This window comes from Physella acuta, unplaced genomic scaffold (assembly GCF_028476545.2).
Source record: "Physella acuta isolate Inbredline_101_S28 unplaced genomic scaffold, ASM2847654v3 ptg000597l, whole genome shotgun sequence".
Classification (NCBI taxonomy): Eukaryota; Metazoa; Mollusca; class Gastropoda; family Physidae; genus Physella; species Physella acuta.
Window position 1 is genome coordinate 13260 of NW_026732116.1, and position 21016 is coordinate 34275.

Genomic DNA, 21016 nt, shown 5'->3' on the forward strand with positions numbered 1-21016 from the left:
GCAGTTGAAAGAATATAAGCTAACAAGATAGAAATGTGGAAATATTCAGGATATAGAATGACTACGTCGCTATTTTGAGGTTGTTAATGTCGCATCAGATATAACCGACTTAAAATAAGTGTAACAGTAAATTTTGGCAATGAGTCTGTACAGTGTGATCTCATCTAACTTTTTGTGTGTGCTCATCTAGAGAAGGAGAATTTATAATGAAGCTTTATTTTTGATTAAAGGTTAACTTTGAAAATTTTTAAATTATATACAAAAAAAGCTATTTTTATTTTCATTGGTTATATAAAAAATTCATTTTGAATTAGTTATATTTTTTTAAATTTTTGAATTAGATCTTATGTTTTTTATACAACAATATAGTATGCAAATATATGACGAATATTTTTAATGCACTAACTCACAAATGTAATAATAAACTATCAACAATGCGGATTTGACAGAAATACATTTTTACTTCCCTTTAGCTGGGTTATAATCGATATATGGACAAAGTCGTAACGTTGTTTAGTCCCGGTTACAATTTATCACCAAACATACCTTCAATCGAGAGAGTTCAGCCCAGGGATAGTTACGTTTTTTTTTCATTGTCTTGAAGTACAACTCAATCTAATCAGCATTTGTTATTAAATATTGGCCCACGTTGTATTCCATACTTGCGTTTGTGCAATTTTTTAAAGCAGGGAAATTTGATCTACGTATTTTTCGAAGTTGCATCACTTTTTTTTTCTTTCATTGAAGAGTCTCTAGCTAGGTATTATATTTGTATGCATTTTTAGCGCAATTTCCATACGGACAATTGCGATTATTAACTCGTCATTTCTGGATGGATGAATGAATGGATGGATGGATGTATGTCCGCAGCTTTAAGTCGTTTCTCCTCCTCAACGTAGCAATATCGAGGACTAGTTCCAAAAGCAAATATGTTAAGCAAGTTCCGAGGATGATTGTGGGCCAAAAAATTCCCGAAATTCCTTCCTGAATTTCCCGGAAAAGTAAAAAAAAAACCTCGAAAAATGCAGTTTTTGGCCCATATCTCGGCAACCAGACCACTTAGCGACTTGAAACATTTACCAATCGATTCCAGTCATAATTTTGAACAATATTGCCGGAGAAAGTTTTCAAAAATATCCTTTCGTTCGGTCACAAAAAATTAATTACTACTTTTTTAAACTGAGCAGCGTGTAGGCCTAGGATGATATTTTTTTTTTAAACTGAGCATCGTGTAGGCCTACTCGTTAAAATAAAACTATTTCCGTTGATATAGGTTAATATAGTTGTCTTTTTTTTTAGCGCAAAAAATATCCTTTCGTTCGGTCACAAAAAATTAAAAATTGTTATGTATAACATAAGGAAATTGTGCTTAAATTGTCACTAGACTTTTTATTAACTTGTTTTTTTAAATTCGTAAAACATTTGTAAAGCGTCTGTTTTTCTTATCAAGTTGTCGTCATGGGTTTTTTTTTCTGGCCAATACCCCATTCTAATCACAATAAAAAATAACAACTCGCATTCACTCAAGAAGTAGCATATTCATAGCGGGATATTTATACGATTGTACGATAATAGAATCAAAGGGGTGTTGGGTCAGTGGTACATAATGTTAATGCTAACGCTAAAACTAATACTATCTCTAACCCTCACCCTAGCCCTAATCCCAACCCTAATATATATATATATATCTATATATATATATATATATATATATATATATATATATATATATGTATATATATGTTAACTTAGACATATGTATATATATATATATATATATATATATATATATATATATATATATATATATATATATATATATATATATATATATATATATATATATATATATATATATATAATGTATAATATAGGCTTCTGTCTTCTGCTATCTATCCCTTACATATGGTTATAAATTCAATGATTACCTTTTTATAAAAATGATCTGTGTGCGTTCTATGTCAAACTAAATTAGTGAATAGTTTTCCCCCAAAGCTTTCAAATAGTAGAAAACATTTGTATTAAATTTCCACCCCCCTTTAATAAGAACCGATTTATTTGGAATTTTGTTCTTGCAACAATGTTAATTTTTTTTTTTTTTTTATTTTTCTGGTTTTTTTTATTTTATTTATTATTTTTCTGATAAAATATAGACGGTTATCGTGACCATGCCATTACCAATTTTAACAGGCAAGAATTTTTTTTCGAAATTTTAAAACTTGAAATTCTGGGACAAGTAGGGGTGATGAAAGTACAACGCGAGATGGATGGGCAGTGTTTAGAATATAAGCTGACAAGATAGAAATGTAGAAATACTCAGGATATAGAATGACTACGTCGAGTTTTCGATGTTGTTAATGTCGGATCAGATACAATCGATTTTAAATATAACACTGTTTAAGGTAGTTTGTCGATTCAGTATTGTCTTGAATAATTATTATATTTTTAAAAAAAATTTTTCCTATTAGTTTTATTTTTAGTTTGGTGAGAGTTCGCAGTCTATGTTTTAGCTTTGCTTGAAATATTTCGTTTAACTAAAGGTCAGAGAATTTTTTAAAAATAAAATCTTATTTTATCCCTATTTTACCATATAGTCGAAATATAAATATCCGTTACTACTGGCCTGCTTTCATCGTCTGTACCTTGTCAAGTCGTCTTAATTATTTTAAGTGTGATTGCTTTATTTGTTGCGGCTGTTTAATTGGTGGTTTTTAATATTTTCGCATTTAATGTCTGTTATATTGTATTTTTATTCATACTTTTATTTTCAAATAGAAATCATTAAATTAGCATATACAAATGTGTGTGTGCGTTAGTCCGTAACATAATTCAAACATATATACAAATTATCCTTTACAAGAGCAAAATGGTGAACAATGCTAAGCAAGGATTTGTCGTTTAAAAAATCAAATGAAGGTAATTAGAAATTTAAAAAAATCAAAAGTAGTATTTTTACCATGATAGCGTAAAATCTTTTTACAGCATTATTTTTTTTTAATTCATAATATTTAATTTTTTTTTTAATTTGAATTTTAACACTTTTATGTTCAATAAAACAAATTACAACGTTTGTGAATGTCTTAGTCTGTAGAAGCAATCATGAATACTAGAGCACTAAAATTTACACACAAGTGATAAGGTAATATCCTCATTTTTTTTTCAACAGGTGAATTTATTCAAATTATTTAAATACAGTTTGGTAACATTTTGATAAAATACAAGCTAAATAAAAATACATACATTTTTTAAAAAGTTAATAAAAAGATAAATAGCAAATTTAATATAAGTATAAATTATAACACAAATATGACTAACACATAGAGAAAAAGAGGAATTGATTTGTAAATTTGTTGTCACTGGTCTTAAGCAGTCTGAGATTTTAAACTGCTGCACAATCTGTCCAACAACTAATTCAGTGATATGAATGTATGGTTTTCATCTGGGGGCAGGGGGTGACAATTATTTGACTAACAGTGTTAAAGGTTTCAGGTAAATGCAATATTAAAAATATCCTCATAATTTTTTTTTTTTCTTTTTTTTTCTTATTATTTTTTTTTTTTTTTTTTTTTTTTTTTTTTTTTTAAAATTCTTGTTTATATTAGGAATAAAACGAAGAAGCTGTGATATTGTCATTCAAAGAAATTTTAGAATAAAATACCGTAATAAAAAGTTTACACTGCTTTTGTGTTTGACAAAACACTATTTTTACTAATTTTTATTTTTATTAATTTTTATTAGTAGTTATGTTAATTATATATAACAATAAAATGATTGAAACAATATTGATACTTTATTCAAAGCACTAGCTTCACAGATATAATAATAAACTATTAATATTGCGGATTTGGCATACATACATGTATTACTTCCCTTTAGGTTAGCAATAAACGATTTCTGGACAAATTCTTAACGTTGTTTAGTCCCGGGTATAATTACAATTTATCATCACATATATCTTGAATCGAAACATTTTAACCCTGGAAGACTCATGTTTTTTTTTTCATGTCATGTCCTGAAGTAGGCTACATCTTAATCTAATCAGCAATTGTAATCAAACATTGATCCATGGTGTCTACTATACTTGTGCTATAATTTAAAGCAGGGAGAATTGATCGTCGTATTTTTCGAACTTGCATCACTTTTTTTTCTTGCAACGAAGATTTCTTAGCTAGGTATTATTTGTGTGTGATGTTTTTTTTTTTCAAAATTCGTAAAACTTATGTAAAGCGTCTGTTTTTTTTATCAAGTTGTCATCTGCGATTTTTTTTTCTGACCAATACCCCATTCAAATTACTAGAAAAAATGCCAACTAACATTCATTACACTACACCCTATTCATACGCACGACTACCCCACTGTAAAGTTTAACGATAAGACTAGTCTAGATTACAATCCTGATATAGTACCACTAACAATGTAACAACCTAACACACCAACTTTTGGAAGAGTCTATTATCGGTATCTTTAATCATTCGGTTTATTTATGAACATGTATGTAAACATATTATCCAAATTATATAGCTTTAACGTTTGTTTTATTTTCAGGACATTTGACTGGAATCTTGTTTACAAAAAATGAACGTCACTTAGCCAGACATAATATAAGGAAAAGCGTTGCTCTTCTCTAATACTTGGAGTTCAATTTGTATCAACTTTAACATAACCCTTGCTAGAAAATCTAGTAACTCAACAAAGTTCGCCACACGTTACTGTACTTGACAGCTTCAAGAACCTCAACCTATTTTACAACTTCAAAGAAAACGGCAACACAGATTGAATTTAACCAGCCGAAAAGAGTACCATAATTCATTTGGATTTAACTTATCAGTTTTCATGCAAGCGGAATCAACTATTTCTTTCACATTGCATCATTTTTTTTAAAATTCCATGGTGCTAATGACTTGAATAATTAACATCGTAGATTCCTCAAGAAAAAAACGGCATTGTTCAGAGTAAAAAAATTGTACACAATTTCATTGGCCAGGTACTGTTCAAAACACATAGCTAGATCTAGTATCTACGGATCCTGGGAAAGTTTTTTTTTAAAGCGCCTAAAATACTGACCTAAACCACAATGGGGTCTACAATAGGATTATCTTTTTTCATTTTGTTGTGCTTAGGTAAGTAAACACATTGTATTGAACTTTGCACTTGTGTTTCTAGATTACACTAAATACGTACATGTAGATTACACTAAATACGTACATGTAGATTACACTAAATACGTACATGTAGATTACACTAAATACGTACATGTAGATTACACTAAATACGTACATGTAGATTACACTAAATACGTACATGTAGATTACACTAAATACGTACATGTAGATTACACTAAATACGTACATGTAGATTACACTAAATACGTACATGTAGATTACACTAAATACGTACATGTAGATTACACTAAATACGTACATGTAGATTACATTAAATACGTACATGTAGATTACACTAAATACGTACATGTAGATTACACTAAATAGAAATTAACCAAAATAGCACAATTTTATTATTACAACACAATACAAATTGCTAAATACAAGGTAATATTTCTCCCAGATATTTTAGAATACTGTATACGAAAATCTTAAAAATTTTAAAGTAAATGTTAGTAAGAATAGTGAATGCACTAGAAATGTATTCAAAATATTTAAATGAATTATTTAAAGAATAAATTCGTTCTTTATTCTAGTGTTGGAATGAATTACCTACAACACAGTTAACTATTACGTATCTCGTATATGCAATATTGTGCTGTGCTTTTTGGATTTGCTTCCATAGCATTTGTCCCACTAAGAACAAGGTACAAATGCATCAATCGTTTGATTTTGGAGTTGTTTCTTCTAGAATAGTTGATGTCCCGATCTATCGAGCTTCATCTTCCCTAGGGATCGAACTCGAGACTTTTAGTTTTAGCAACCAAAAACTTTACCATGACAACCTGGGGCAGAAAATAATATATTGCAACGTATCGCAAATCATGTTTATCAGCGAAATGCATGTTGCTATTGTCTGTTCGTCGAAGAATAGCAACATGAGTTTTGGTGTAAATCATGATGTGCGCTTTTTTTTTTTCAACAATATTGTTTTTTGTATGTTATGCTATTTAGAAAACATCCACCTTTAAAATCAAACGTTTCTTTTTACGTAAGTATTTAGAAAATGTTAAAATCGCCTGCTCTGGCGGCCGAGCGTGCTAATGTGAAATAACAATACAGTTTAGAGCCCCATAAAATTGACAGCTAAATGGATCTGACGTAATTTCCTGTTCGTAATGTATTCCTTGTCTTGGAGCTTCATTTTAAGCTCAGCTCTATAAACAAACTGTCAGAGGATAAAATATTTTTCTTTAGACCTAGCAATCCATTGGGAAGACTAAAAAGAGTATATCTTTCTTGACCTCGTCATATACATAGAAGGTGTGGTCAGCATTATGCCCAATACGTGAGTTAGGTACCTATCAGAGCTGGGTGAACTAAGGGCCGTTCTACTGACTTGAACCCGGATTCGAACTCGAAACATTCGGGCTAACAGCTTTAACGCTCTACCACTTATGCCAGTTCAAAGAACTCTATGAACAAAATGTCTTAAAATAAAAAAATAAATCATCTTTAGGCCTAGCGATTCACAGATGGAGAAGAGTTGATATGTTCTTTCACCTCATCATGTGAATGGATAACGAGGCCAGCACTATGCCTAGAGCTGCGTCAACTCAGGGACATTCCACTGACTTTAACCTGAATTCGAACTCGAGACATTGGGGTTAGCATTCTAGCGCTCTACCGCTAGGCCATGTCAGATCATGAAATACATAGATCTGTAAGACACATGTGATATAGCTACAGACAGTTGTGCCACCTGAAATTGAGTTTCTGACAATTAACCTCACTCAAGAAGAAATTAATAGAAAAGATTGTAGCAAAGTGCAAAGATGTTATATCTTTTTTTAGTAATGCTAATCAAGTATTGCGCCGTGTTATGTGTCTTAGAAGTTAAAAGATTTCAATAACGTATATTCAATAACTTATGTAGACAAAAAAAGGACATTTTGTTTTATTATAGGTGTACTCAGATGCATAAACAATTTTTTCACGCGTTAATAAAATTGACTTATTACACGAGCATTGCGTCATAAATTTTTCACGAGTTAATAAAATTGACTTATAACATGAGAATCACGGCATGGGGTTGAAAAACGGGTGATAACTAACCCCAAAAATGCTCCAAATTGGGACCCTTGACAAATGAGGGTCGCGAGCTGGGTACAAAAACCCTTCTAGAAAAGTCTAAAATCATATAAATATTGACTTGTACTTTGTTCCTGGGAGGAAAAAAGGCCTTGAAAGCAAATACAAAATGAAACAATTCCGAAGTTTATTTATTTATTATTAATTAACCTAGGTAAAACATTTTAGGGATATTTTTTCAGAACAAAATGTTCTTATATTTTATCAGGGTATAACTATCTTAATTTTTTTTACATACACAAACGTACCAACTTTAGATTAAAAAAAATGAATAACATTATTTTACCAATTACCATGAGTGGCCATATTAAAATTTAATAAGGCCACTCATGATAATTTTGAAAAATAATGTTATTCAGGTTGTTGTCTTTTAAAATCTAAAACTGTTACATGTGTGTATGTAAGAAAAAAAATAAGACTCTGATACCTTGAATTGAAATAGTTACCTCAAATAAAAATAAAGACAGAAGTTTTCTTGAGCTCGACCCAGCACTTTAAAAAAATAATTCTATTTTCGTTTCCCTGTTAGTCTCCCCTGTTTGTCTGCCCCTATTGATCTCCCTTCCTGTCGTTCCCTCTGTATTTCTGCTTGACTTGAGTTAGACATTGGCCTAATAGACCCAGGACAAGCGACATTCTAAATTTAGACACACGACCTCAGCTAATTGCTACTATTCAGTGATCTTGTTTAAACATTGCCGGGGTGGGGGGGGGGGGGGTTGGTTAACATTCCGTTAAGAACTAAAGTCTGTATTTCTACAGTTGGTTTTGTAGTATAGAACAAGGCAAGCGAGTTCCTAAATTTAGAAATATCCCATCAGCTAATTGGCACTATTCAGTGATCGTGTGAAGCATAGCCAGGGGTCGATTAGCTTAGGTTTAAGAACGAATGTCTGTGTTTCTATAAAGTTGGCCCGTACTAAACTTCACTGATAAGCAACTTACGGTCCTTGACGAGTTTTTATGGAATCGACATTTTATTAAACAGGGAAATATTTTGTTCACTTTAATGCAGTTTTAGTTTTTATGGTTTTTTAAAGTAAAATACAATTCTTCTTTCAAAGCTAATGATAAAAAAAGAGATGAAGTAGAGTTCATATATTTCTTGACCTAGGCATATGAAAGTGTGGTCAGTACTAAGTTCAGCAGCCTTTACTTTCCTTAACGTGTCAGGTGACCATCAGAGCTATATGGGACTCATTGACGTCCTGCAGACTCAAGTCTAGAACGAGATCCGAACTCTAAACCTTCATGATTACAGCCGTGCGATGTACCACCCAACCGCGTTGTCCCATATCTGTATTAAATAAACCGTTTTTTTTAACTGTATCGGCTTGTTTGATACTCCCTCTTAACAAAAAAAAAGTTCGCTATTTAAAAAACGTTGGTAACCTTAGTATACAATTAAATAACAACTAACAGAGATAATTTGTTAATTTACTGTGTACAATCAATCAAACGCAATTGGTTTTTCTACGCTGATTGTAGTTGTATCAGTAGCGTAGCAATGGGGGGGGGGGGGGGGGGGGGGGCGGGGGGGGACATATGTCCCCGGGCGCCGACCTTAGGGGGCGCCAAAATGGGTTGGAAAAATAAATTGAAAGTTTGAGGGGGATGCAAATCGAAAGTTTGAGGGGGGTGGGTGCAAATCGAAATCACGAAGGGGGTTGCAAATGGACAAATTTGTATTATTTTAACTTGGGTTGCGCTTTACAAAAGATAAAAAATAAAAGTAACATGTCACGTCGACATATGGCTGATAAATGTATAATAAAGTAGGTCAAACGTGAGTTACAAAACGAGCCAAAAAATAAAAAAAATAAACACAGACTTAAAAAAAACGATTACAAAATGAGCCAAATAAAAAATAAAAATAAACACAGACTTAAAAAAAAGACGATTACTAAATGAACCAAAAAAGTAAAATCTAACAGGCTTTATAAAGGTCAAACAGACAGACCTTTTAACCTAAGCTAAAAAAAAAAGTAATTAATAACTCATTTGGCTCAATTCATATGTCAGACTTAACCACCAGCGTTTCTTTATCCGTGAATAAAAGATTACTTTGAACTCAGACACCATAAAGTAAGACTTCCATAATTAATATCACACTATCTACTATATGTCTGCCAAGGAACTCCACCCCTAATATACAGTTCCGGTAGATATTGTGACGACCGTTTATTTAGAATCGATGCTAATGACAAGGATATACGGTATTGTACAGTCCATTATAGAGGTATTGATGCATACAATGGTTGTGGGATATGCATTATGTGGTTTTGGTGATGAGTTTTTTGAGACTGAGGTATGTGTAAGTGAGATTTTATTTGTGTGAGTGCGGGATTATGTGTGTGAGTGGAATGTTATTTGTGTGAGTAAGATGTTATTTGTGTGAGTAAAATGTCATTTGTGTGAGTGATCTATTATTTGTGTAAGTGCGGGATTATGTGTGTGAGTGGAACGTTACTTGTGTGAGTAAGATGTTATTTATGTTAGTGAGATGTTATGTGTGTGAGTAAAATGTCATTTATGTGAGTGCGCTATTATTTGTGTGAGTGATCTATTATGTGTGTGAGTGAGCTATTATTTGTGTGAGTGAGCTATTATTTGTGTGAGTGAGATATTATTAGTGTGAGTGAGCTATTATTAGTGTGAGTGAGCTATTATTTGTGTGAGTGAGCTATTATTTGTGTGAGTGAACTATTATTTGTGTGAGTGAACTATTATTTGTGTGAGTGAACTATTATTAGTGTGAGTGAGCTATTATGTGTGTGAGTGAGCTATTATTTGTGTGAGTGAGCTATTATTTGTGTGAGTGAACTATTATTTGTGTGAGTGATCTATTATTTGTGTGAGTGATCTATTATTTGTATGAGTGATCTATTATTTGTGTAAGTGAGCTATTATTTGTGTGAGTGATCTATTATTTGTGTGAGTGATCTATTATTTGTGTGAGTTAGCTATTATTTGTGTGAGTGAGCTATTATTTGTGTGAGTGATGTATTATTTGTGTGAGTGAGCTATTATTTGTGTGAGTGAGCTATTATTTGTGTGAGTGAGCTATTATTTGCGTGAGTGAGCTATTATTTGTGTGAGTGAGCTATTATTTGTGTGAGGGAGCTATTTTTGTGTGAGTGCGGGATTATGTGTGTGAGTGGGATGTTATTTGTGTGAGCAAGATGTGATGAATAGTATGTAATGTGTATGTGGTGTCTCACGCATGTAATTTGTGAAGTGGTATAACTTTATGTGTTGTACGGTTTGATGTGTGAAGTGAAGAATATGAAATATTACATGTGAGGTTGTGTGTTTCTCCTTGTGGTGTAAAGGTATGACAACTTCTTGAGCTTGAATGTGTGGTAAGTGGGAGAAGAAAAGGAATCGTGTGTGTGGTTATAATGTGGGGTTCCGATGTGTGGGTTGGTGTAGTGTAAGCATAAATTGTGTGTTACAAAAAAATCAGTCCACGTCCTTACAAAAATAAAACTTAAATTTCATTTCTAAAATCTCAACAACATTTTCAAAATAAAAAAAAAAAGAACACGGTAATCATATTCGTGGCTTCGAGAACCGGAACTTCTTTAAGATTGCGGACACAAGATGGCCCACGTAATTTGAAGTTCAACCTTAATCCAAGATGATGATTTGAAGAAAATGATGACAGGCATTTTTTGGCCTCTTATAATGCTAGCGTGATTCTCATCCAGTAATCAGGAAACGTATTTAAATAAGAAGACAAACGCAAAGTAAACAAAGAAATATAATTATTTTATTTGAAACGAGGAGAGTGGCATGTTAATTATTTTAGAAGGAATGAAATCAGAACAACACAAATGAACTTAACACATTAATAATAGACGATATATATCTTAGGATGTAGAAGTAAAGTAAAATAACGCCCGCACTAAATTTGCTGAATATTTGCATTTACTCTCCTTAATCCACTGTCCCATCTTTGACAGCCCCCCCCCCCCCCACCCCACCAATCATATTTTGCAGGCCCATTTATAAAGCCCTCACCTATCCCGCTGTCCTATATTTGATAAACGCCCCCCCCCCCTCCCGCCGTCCATCGATAAAACCCTCTCACCACTCCGCTATCTATTACCCCCCCCCCCCCCCTCACACACACAAAATCGACCGATGTATGTCCTACCCCAAATTTTTTTTTCCACTATAATATTTTCAACCAAACACATATCCAATCCTTACCTATTATTGATCTGTAATTTATGTGTTTATCTATTTTACTTTGAATTCGTTAATTATGTACTGATCTGATTCTTTCAACAATAACGTGTCATTTTCCCATGTTTATACATTAAATATAATATTATGTTTGAGTGGCGAAGCTGCATTAAAATATTTTCTAGCTAAATTCATTTTTTAAAGTATAATTAAAATGCATGATGCTTTATTTTAGAGAAATCCTTAAAAGATCGTAATGTTTTTTTTTAAATAAAGTGCAAATTCAAATGCATTATTTTCTTGTCTAAATTAAAAGTTAATCAACCATGGATTTGCGTAATGGAAGAAGATGATTAATAACTGTTTGAAAATGGAAAATTAAAAGGAAGAGAATAAAAATGATGTGTTTCGAACTAGCTCTAGAAATGTATGTACACTTGTCCGATAGGATATTTGCCCGAATGTACACTTGCCCGAAAGGATACTTGCCCGAATGGACACTTGCCCGATAGGATATTTGCCCGAATGGACATTTGCCCAAATGGACATTTACCCGAATGCGACAAATGCCCGAATGTAGACATATCAGTAAGCGACAAACACCCGAATGGACATTCCAGAATGTAGTTTAGCAAACCCATGAGCTTTTACCATGTTTGTTTACCATTATATTCGTTAAACATTATATTCGTCAACCATTATATTCGTTAACCATTATATTAGTTAACCATTATATTCGTTAAACATTATATTTGTTAACCATTATATTTGTTAACCATTATATTTGTTAACCATTATATTCGTTAAACATTATATCTATTGAAATTTACCCACAGATGTATTGACGGGTGTAAAACAGTTCCATTAACTATCCCAATATTATTACCAGGTGTAATTACAACAGTCACTTAAAAAAAATGACTTAACCCTATATTTACCAACATTAACCCCCAGATTCAATGACGTTGATGAAACATCACCAATAATTAACCCATTGTATACCACTTTCAATGCAATAATTAACCCATGGTATACCAATTTTAAACCTCAATAATTAACCCATTGTATACCACTTTTTAACCCCAAATAGTTAATCCATTGTATACCACATTTTAGCCCCAATAATTAACCAATTGTGTACCACATTTTAGCACCAATAATTAACCCATTGTATACCACTTTTAATACCCATTAATTAATCCATTGTATACCACTTTTTAGCCCCAATAATTAACCCATTGTATACCACTTTTTAACCTCACTAATTAACCCATTGTATAACACTTTCCACCCATTAATTAACCCATTGTATACCACTTTCCACCCATTAATTAACCCATTGTTTCCTATAATTTTACCTCCAGACGTGCTGACCGGCGCCACCCAACATTGCATCTCCCGGCTACTGAGTTGCGCCAAGTTCATGGCGAGAGGTTTCATCGCTGACCAACAGGACCTGTGCAAGTAAGTGTAATGGTCATTTCATCATTGGGGTGAGGTCATTTCATCACTGGTGTTATGGTCATTTTATCATTGGTGTGAGGTCATTTCATCATAGGTCTGAGGTCATTGCATCTCGAGCGTGCGGTCATCTCATGGTCATTTTACTATAGATGTGAGGTCATTTCATCACTGGTGTTATGGTCATTTTATCATCGGTTTGAGGTCATTTCATCTCGAGTGTGCGGTCATTTTATCATTTGTATTAGGCCATTTGATCAACGGTGTTAAGGTCATGCTATCATATGTGTGGGGTCATTTCAACACGGATGGTATGTTCATTCTATCACATGTTCGGGGTAATTTCATAAATGGTGTTATGCTCATTATATTATAGGTCTGAGGTCATTTCATTTCGAGTGGCACGGTCATTTCGTCATAGGTGCAAGGTCTTTCCATCACTAGTTTAAACGTCATTTCATCATAGATCTGAGGTTTTATTTTTTTCACAACCACTTCGACCGTTTAAATCACGATTGCCCAAGTCATTTTATCAAGTTCTTTAAGTTAATTCTATCACGAGTATGGCGGTCATACGATCACAAGTGGTACTGCTATTTCATCACGCGTTTGACGATCTTTTATCACGAGTGTTATCTACACTTCGTATCACTATTGGTCATGTCATAACAAGTATGATGGCCACTTTGTAAAAGTCATTTCGTTACATATAAGAAAAACGTTGTTATTTCATCACAATTGTGTTATCGCTATATCACATTATGTGGTTCTTTTATCTTATCTGCCGGGATGCTAACCCTAACCCAAAATCCTCCACTTATCTCTTCTAGACTTCACACCAACAATGGCGTAATTATCACATTAGATCAGTGGCGTAGGCAGGGGGGGGGGTTAGGGAGGGATCATAACGGAATTTCCGTTAAAAGGGGGTTGGTGGGTTTGGAAAATTAATAATAGTTTATTATGTATGTATTTTTTTTATCAAACATAAAATGTTATTTTGTCCCCGGAACCTGCGACCTTCCAGAGAGAATTTTCAACCAAGAATCAATTATTTAATTTGTTCTTAATTGTAATGTTGGACAATATTTCTTTCATCAAAATTACTTATTACGTGGAAATCTGTTAAACGACATATAGATTGTTGACTCAAATTTTAGCCTGTTTTTCTTTCTGGATTTGCTTCCAAGAACAAACAGCAAGTCAGCAGTTGTTTGATTTTAGAGTTGTCTCTCCTAGATGGGTTATTGCCCCTAGCTACTGAGCCTCATCTGTCCGGTAGGTTCTTACTCGGAACTTTTCGGTTTACCTTTATCGCTCTGACCGCTAAAACTTCTTTATGGAGTTTATTTCTTCATGATATCAATACCACACGTCAGAGGCGTAGCGACCCCTCCCGGCGCCCGGGGACAAACTTTTAATTTGGCACCCCCCCCCCCGAACCCATATATTTTTTTATGTTTATAATTCAAAACTGCAGCTAAAATGAGCTTTTGATTTTTTACCAAACTATTTTGGCGCCCCAAGGGTCGGCGCCCGGGGACATATTTACCTACCCACCCCATCTTCGCCACGCCTTTGCCACATGTTCCTAATGCAACCGTGTTTCGTGTCCATACCATTTCGATTTTCTTGTATTTTATTCCTGATATTTTAATCAATACACTAAGTCCGTGTTCGTTTAAAAAAAGTAGTAGTCGATCGTTACATAGATCACAGAAAATCGATACCCGCAGAGCTAGATTAAAAAGTTAGTGATAAAATATACTTAATTAATTTCAGCCGGCTTGGATTATCAATAAAAGGTTTACTATCTAGCCCGTTTTTCTGATATTTGTTTCAGCGTGTAGCACGTCTATTGTTTAAGCATAGTAATAACCTAATATGTAGTAAAAACAGAGAACAGGCGAATAATAATGAATATGTTGTCGGGGAAACTTTTAAGAATCGTTATATCTGTGAAGTGTGTGGAATATATATTTAACATATCGAAATGTTCAATAACAAAGGGACTGCGTGGTCGAATGGTAGATCGTTTGGCTGCTAACCCGAAGGTCTCGAGTTCGGATCTCGTGTTAGTCCTATTGCCATAGTCCACCAAACTGTGGTGGGTACCTGACTTACTGTTGGGCACATAATCGCTTTACATACCGATGTCAATATCATAATATTATAAAGTTGTTTGCTTGTTCGAAAATCGTTACATTTTTTCTTTAACAAGTTCGATACCAATTTCGTTTATGACACTGATGCAGAAAACGACATTATGTTTATGTAGTAATGACCAGCTGTGTCCTCAAATATCCATTAATGTGGTTGTCTGGGTTTCTGATTCCTATCATACGAAAAGATAACCCAGACCCGTGAACAAATAGCGACAGTTTAAAAAATTAATGAATTTAAACCCGTACTTCGAAACCTTTTCATCATTCTCGAAGTGTTATTGATCGTAGCGTTGGTTTTATTGTATAGTCTGGCACAGAATAATGAAGTTGTCTGAAAATGGCGGGTTGTCTAGTGTCAGCTTACAGCTAACCTTATGGATCTATTGTTACCGTATGTGTATGGAAAGCTGTTTGCTAAATTTCGTTTTATATGTAAACTGTATGTGTGTATTAATATCATATGTATGTTGCAGGCTGTTTGGGATATTTATGTTTATATATATATATATATATATATATATATATATATATATATATATATATATATATATATATATATATATATATAACTGTATGTATCGTAATTATGTGTATGTTAGGTTGTTTGCGAGTTGATGCTTATATCTAACTATGTATGTTTTGATTTCATATGTGTATGCTAGGCCGGTGTTCTATATGTATAGAACATATAGCGTTATGTATGTATGGTGATCATGAGAGTGCGTCACAGCTCATTGTTTCATATTACAAGTGTCTAATTGCATTATAATCATAAGTGTAAGTCATGATATTTACCATATTGCTTTTTCCATCAAACCTTAAGCATGTATTGAGATTGTATGAGTAAACTAGATTGTTTTTGTATGAGTGTTTTCAACTGACATGATGTTTGTATGGTGATCATGGGAGTATGTCACAGCTCATACGTTTATATTGTAAGTGTATGTATGTTTGTAGTCAAAGCTCATATTTCCCTATTTTAATTGTATGTATGTATGGCGATACAATGCGTACGTTGCGTGGATGGATTTGTGTGCTACTTAGTGAGTACCTGCCATTCAGGTCACCCACAAAATGAAAGGTTCTTGTCGCTGATGAATCGTATCGCATGCTTTATTTGGAATAAATGTTATTTAATAGCAGGAGATGCTTGCTCAAAACCAGAGGTACGTGCGCGCTCTCGCCCGCTCTCTCTTGCACACTCTTTCTCTCTCTCTCTTTCTCACTTTCTCAATCAAACTATCTTACTCTTTCATTCGTTGTTGCTGTCTCTGTTAATATATAAGTCGTTATCTTAGTATATGTTGTCTCTATCTTTACTTTCATGTATCTTTTTGTCTTACTCTCTATGTCTTCCTATCTCGCTATCTTTTTCACTCTCACTATCTATATATCTCTCTGCCAGTCTCTATCCTATGTATTATTCTATCTTTCTCTGTCACACTCTAGCGCTCCTCTTTCTCTCTCACGCACATACTTTATCTCTGTGTGTGTCTGTGTGTTCGTGTTTCATTCTCTCTTTAGCTTAATCTCTCGTTTAACCGTACAATGTATCTTTATACTGTAACAGTTACACAAACTATCTAAATGAGAACCACCACCAGAGACATAGCGAGGGCAAGGTGGGGGGTGCGGACCGCACCGGATGACACCATTTAGAGGGGTGACACCAAGGCAAAATATTGCAAAATGTACAGAAGAAAAATGCCTTTCTGCCAGTTCCATTAATGATTAATTAAAGTTTAATAGTCTTTTAAGTACAAATCGAAAATTATTACAAAGGGTGGGTGACACCATGACGTAAACGTGCTAATTATAGAGAAAACAATGCTACATCCATCTGCGTTATTAAAAGATAAAAGATAAATGTCATTACTAATAAGTCTACACTGATTAAAGCTTATACATATACATGTGCGCGTATGTGGCGAAAATTTTAATTATAGGTTTATGTAGGCATATATATATATATATATATATATATACATATAAATATATATATGTATATATATATATATATATATATATATATATATATATATATATATATATATATATATATATATATATATATAAAATCTTTGTTTCTTGGAAAGGGAGGGGGCGATGACACCACGACATAGCGACGCCACTGACCACCACCATTATTTGTTTGCTAAAAATGTGACAGTTTGGGTACGTCTATCCCCAGAGTAGCCAGTGAGTTCTACGGCTGTATCGAGATGGGCTGTAACTCCAGCCTGACCCCCTGTGAGATGGCACGTGCCAGGAACGAGATGCTGACCCACTTCAAAGTCTGCGGTGAGTTCTTGGTGCCAGCCTCGACACAGACGGCAACCTGATTTCTCTTGGATAACCTGGACACATTCACTTCAACCAGTGGCGTAGCTACCGTAAAGCTAGCGTAAGCAAGGCATAGGGGCCCAAGGCAAATAGGGGCCCTTTTTCGAAAGTTTGAGGGGGGAGTGCAAATCGAAAGTCTGAGAGGGGGGGGGTGCAAATCAAAAGTTTGTCCCCGGTCGCCTGGAAGGGTCGCTACGCCTCTGAGGGGCCCACTAACACTTTTTGCATAGGGGCCTAAAAATCCTAGCTACGCCACTGACATCAACCAGGATCATAGCCTACATTGTTGATTAAGCTAATTACAAATATATAAATTCACTTCTTTTAAGTTAAGTTTCCCTTTCGAACCTGACGGTACGTGGGGCAGATCAAGTAGAGTTTACATGTTGTTACCACAGCATACGTAGGTATCGTGATGTCAGCATAACGCCCTGTCGTCTTTACTTTCTTAACGTTAATCAGCTACCCATCAGAGCGTGTTGATCCCAGGCAAGGCCTAAATATTTAATCCCGATAACCGAACTTGGGAGTTTTGTGTTAATAGTCGTATACTCTACCACCCGACCACGTCGTGACATCACTTTTCTAATTAATTACATTTTCAAAATGGTATTAATAAAAAAAACTAAAAAAATTAAATTAACACAAAAAATCACTGTAAATTGTGATTGAATGATTTTCTAGAATGTATGAAAAACACTTAGTTATTGTAGTTATTGTCATTGTAGTGTAATGAGTGTTAGTCTTTGAAATCAGAGTTTCTTCCAGGCATCTACCGACCCCCCCCCTCCGAACGAAATGAAATTTATATAGAAAATATATACTTTTAACAGAGTCCGCCCTCCCCGAAGAAAGTCCACCGCCCCCTCCCCCCCCCCCGAAAATTTTGAGTGTTCCCCCCCAGGAGAAAAAAGTCTGGAAGAAACACTGTTTGAAATACCGGACTCGCGGGTATGCCATAATTATAAATATGAATCTCTAGTCATCTATGACCAATGGTTGTTCTGACGGCCAAATACTGAGACTTATAATGAAGATTTGTTTCACGCAATGCCTTTTTACAAGCTTTTATTTAACTCACTTCCTCTGTCGTCAGTCTGTCGACAGTCTGTCTAGATAGAAACGCAGGAGTGAAAATTCGGACAGTTCTACTTGACCGACACGATTCACAGTTGGCACGTGGGTCAAGACATGAAGACAATGCAATCTGAAACTAAATTTGACTTAATTGGATGCCTAATTGATTTTTTATGAATTAATTAAAATTTGGACCGAATTAGTAGGCATGTCTAGCCACCCACACCACACGCGTCATCAATAGCTGCGCCATCACGACCACGTATTGGCTGCGTTCAAAAGCCATTGCGCGCCTACTGAACGTGATGTTCAGTAGGCGCGCAATGGTTTTTAGTCATGTAACTCTATTGTAGATAAAACATGTAAAGTACTGAAAAAAAATTCATAAAAAACGTTTTAATAACAAGCTTTTATGTAATGATGCACTAAAAAGTAGAAAATAAATTATAGACTACTATTTAAATAACTATAAAGAAAAGCGTGGGTCTCTTCTCAAATATTAGTAAAGGTATAAAATAGGTACTAAAGTACTAAAGTGCCCCACGCTTTTCTTTATAGTTATTTAAATAGTAGTCTATAATTTATTTTCTACTTTTTAGTGCATCATTACATAAAAGCTTGTTATTAAAACGTTTTTTATGAATTTTTTTTTCTAGTCTCTCGTTATGAAATATGTTTACTTTCTCTTTTTTTCTATGATGCGGAAATCTGGTACGCTGAATCGGTTCCTCTCGACGTTGAGCGGTTATCGATTTTGTAATGGCTGCAGGCCATCATATACAATATGCGAACCGTCCAACAACTTGACGTCACGCAATTTTAAACTCATTTTAACACTCCTCCCCACCCCCACTCTGTCAGCATCGCAAGCTGATTTTAAAAAAAAAAAAGCCATGCCTTCCCCCCTCTTCCAAAATGAACTCTTCCATCTTTCAATGCGTGACAATGTTTGTGGAAAGTGCCTCCACCCGCTTTTTACAATAATGACGTTTTCCATCTCAGATATAATTTTTCGCTCTAATTCCCTTTACAAAACCGTCGCTATGTTCTTTCTGCATTACAATTAAGTATTACCTGCAAACCTATCATGCACAACATAGGCCTTGACTCCGATTTCAGCCTGCTTTTCTTTTCGGATTTGCTTCCATAGCATTTAAACATCATAGAACAATCTACATTTTTTTTGAGTTTTCTCGCCTAGATAGGCTGCTGTCCCCTGCTATATCGAAGGGGTTTCGTACTCGGAACATAACGGTTAAGCATCGATGAACTCTACCGACTCGACCATGCGACCCCATAGGCCATCAATAAAATAAAACTACTCTACCGTTACTACCAAAAAATTACTAAATAAAATGTTTAATTTCTTAAGAGCACTAAACTACCGTATACCTCTCCATTACCATTTTATTAAAAACATACAACTAATCTAATCCCCAGAATCTCACATCAGTGCCATGGATCAGACCTGCTCCGGCATAAACTCCAGTTCATCATCTGTTTACACCAGAACAGAATCGGTGTGCCTGTTGGTCCTTATTTCCTTCGCTGTGTTACACATATGTGCCAAACTTTCTTCAAGACATTAATAAGACAACTGTGTCGCTTGATGTAACATTTAACATGATATACATGAAAGATATGCTAGTTTGTATTAAGACGAATGTGGAGTAATTTGCTTTTGGCTTTGGCAATACTCTAATCTACGGATTTGGAGTTACGCTAATGCTGAGATGGTACTAATGAGATGACAAACTACTGTGATTGTGATATGTATCAAAGGGCAGACAGAATCAATTCAATCAACATCAGATTGTTCTGGAATCATCAAGGGGAGATAACAAGATCGGTACCGGAGATGTGGAGTTCAGGCCCAACTCTGTGTGGACAGATGTTAAATTCTTACTAGATGATGGAACGTTCAGGGGAAATAAGTTAAAGTCAATGAGTCGAGCGAAAACATATGATTGGTGAAAGGAAGCGTGTAGTTTGTTCTTGGTTGGACAGAGACTATTGAAAGAAATTCTAAAAAGAAAAGGAGTCTGAAATCAGAGACAACAGCCTAAATGGTGCATAACCGGTTGACTTAATTGTGTTGAGGGGAATACCTCCCAAATCTAAAATTAAGAACGAAGAAGAAGGGAGAATGTGTAAGGAATGCTCAATTATGCATCTAGTTATTGTGATTCCTGTTTAATGGTTTAGATTGAAACGAGTGTACACAAGAGACATAGAACGTACCGTTTAAAATGCATTCGTCTCAATCAGAATATATTTGAGCCTAAACAACTTGTTCAGTTAAAAACATTACTGAATTAATGAACTAAAGTTAGGCAGGCAAACCTGGACTATATTTTTGCAAATGATGAACTGCAGGTTAATTAAGTTGGAATATGACGTTTGGTTTAGTGCTGGGGTTTAGAAAATGCTTTATATACAAGTGGATGAAAAAAGGAAAGTTGTTGATGCGATTTAAAAAAGAAAATTAATTTTGAAACCATATTATGAGCGATGAACAAAACATGG

The 21016-nt window shown here is 34.3% G+C and overlaps 1 protein-coding gene across 1 annotated transcript; it reads left to right on the forward strand.

Moving 5' to 3' along the window:
* Positions 1-5033: 5033 nt before the first annotated feature.
* On the forward strand, positions 5034-20188 carry LOC131947536 (uncharacterized). The gene is made up of 4 exons (XM_059308783.1): positions 5034-5120; positions 12809-12908; positions 17262-17371; positions 19931-20188. The coding sequence occupies exons 1-4, from the start codon at positions 5075-5077 to the stop codon at positions 20077-20079; spliced, it is 405 nt and encodes a 134-aa protein (XP_059164766.1). The 5' UTR covers positions 5034-5074; the 3' UTR covers positions 20080-20188.
* Positions 20189-21016: the final 828 nt, after the last annotated feature.

Excerpts from the sequence above, each read along its gene's own strand:
- LOC131947536 (XM_059308783.1), top strand. The coding sequence starts at position 5,075 with ATGGGGTCTACAATAGGATTATCTTTTTTCATTTTGTTGTGCTTAG. Across the intron at positions 5,121-12,808 it reads TTTCATTTTGTTGTGCTTAG|ACGTGCTGACCGGCGCCACC; the intron begins GTAAGTAAACAC and ends TTTTACCTCCAG. Across the intron at positions 12,909-17,261 it reads GACCAACAGGACCTGTGCAA|AGTAGCCAGTGAGTTCTACG; the intron begins GTAAGTGTAATG and ends GTCTATCCCCAG.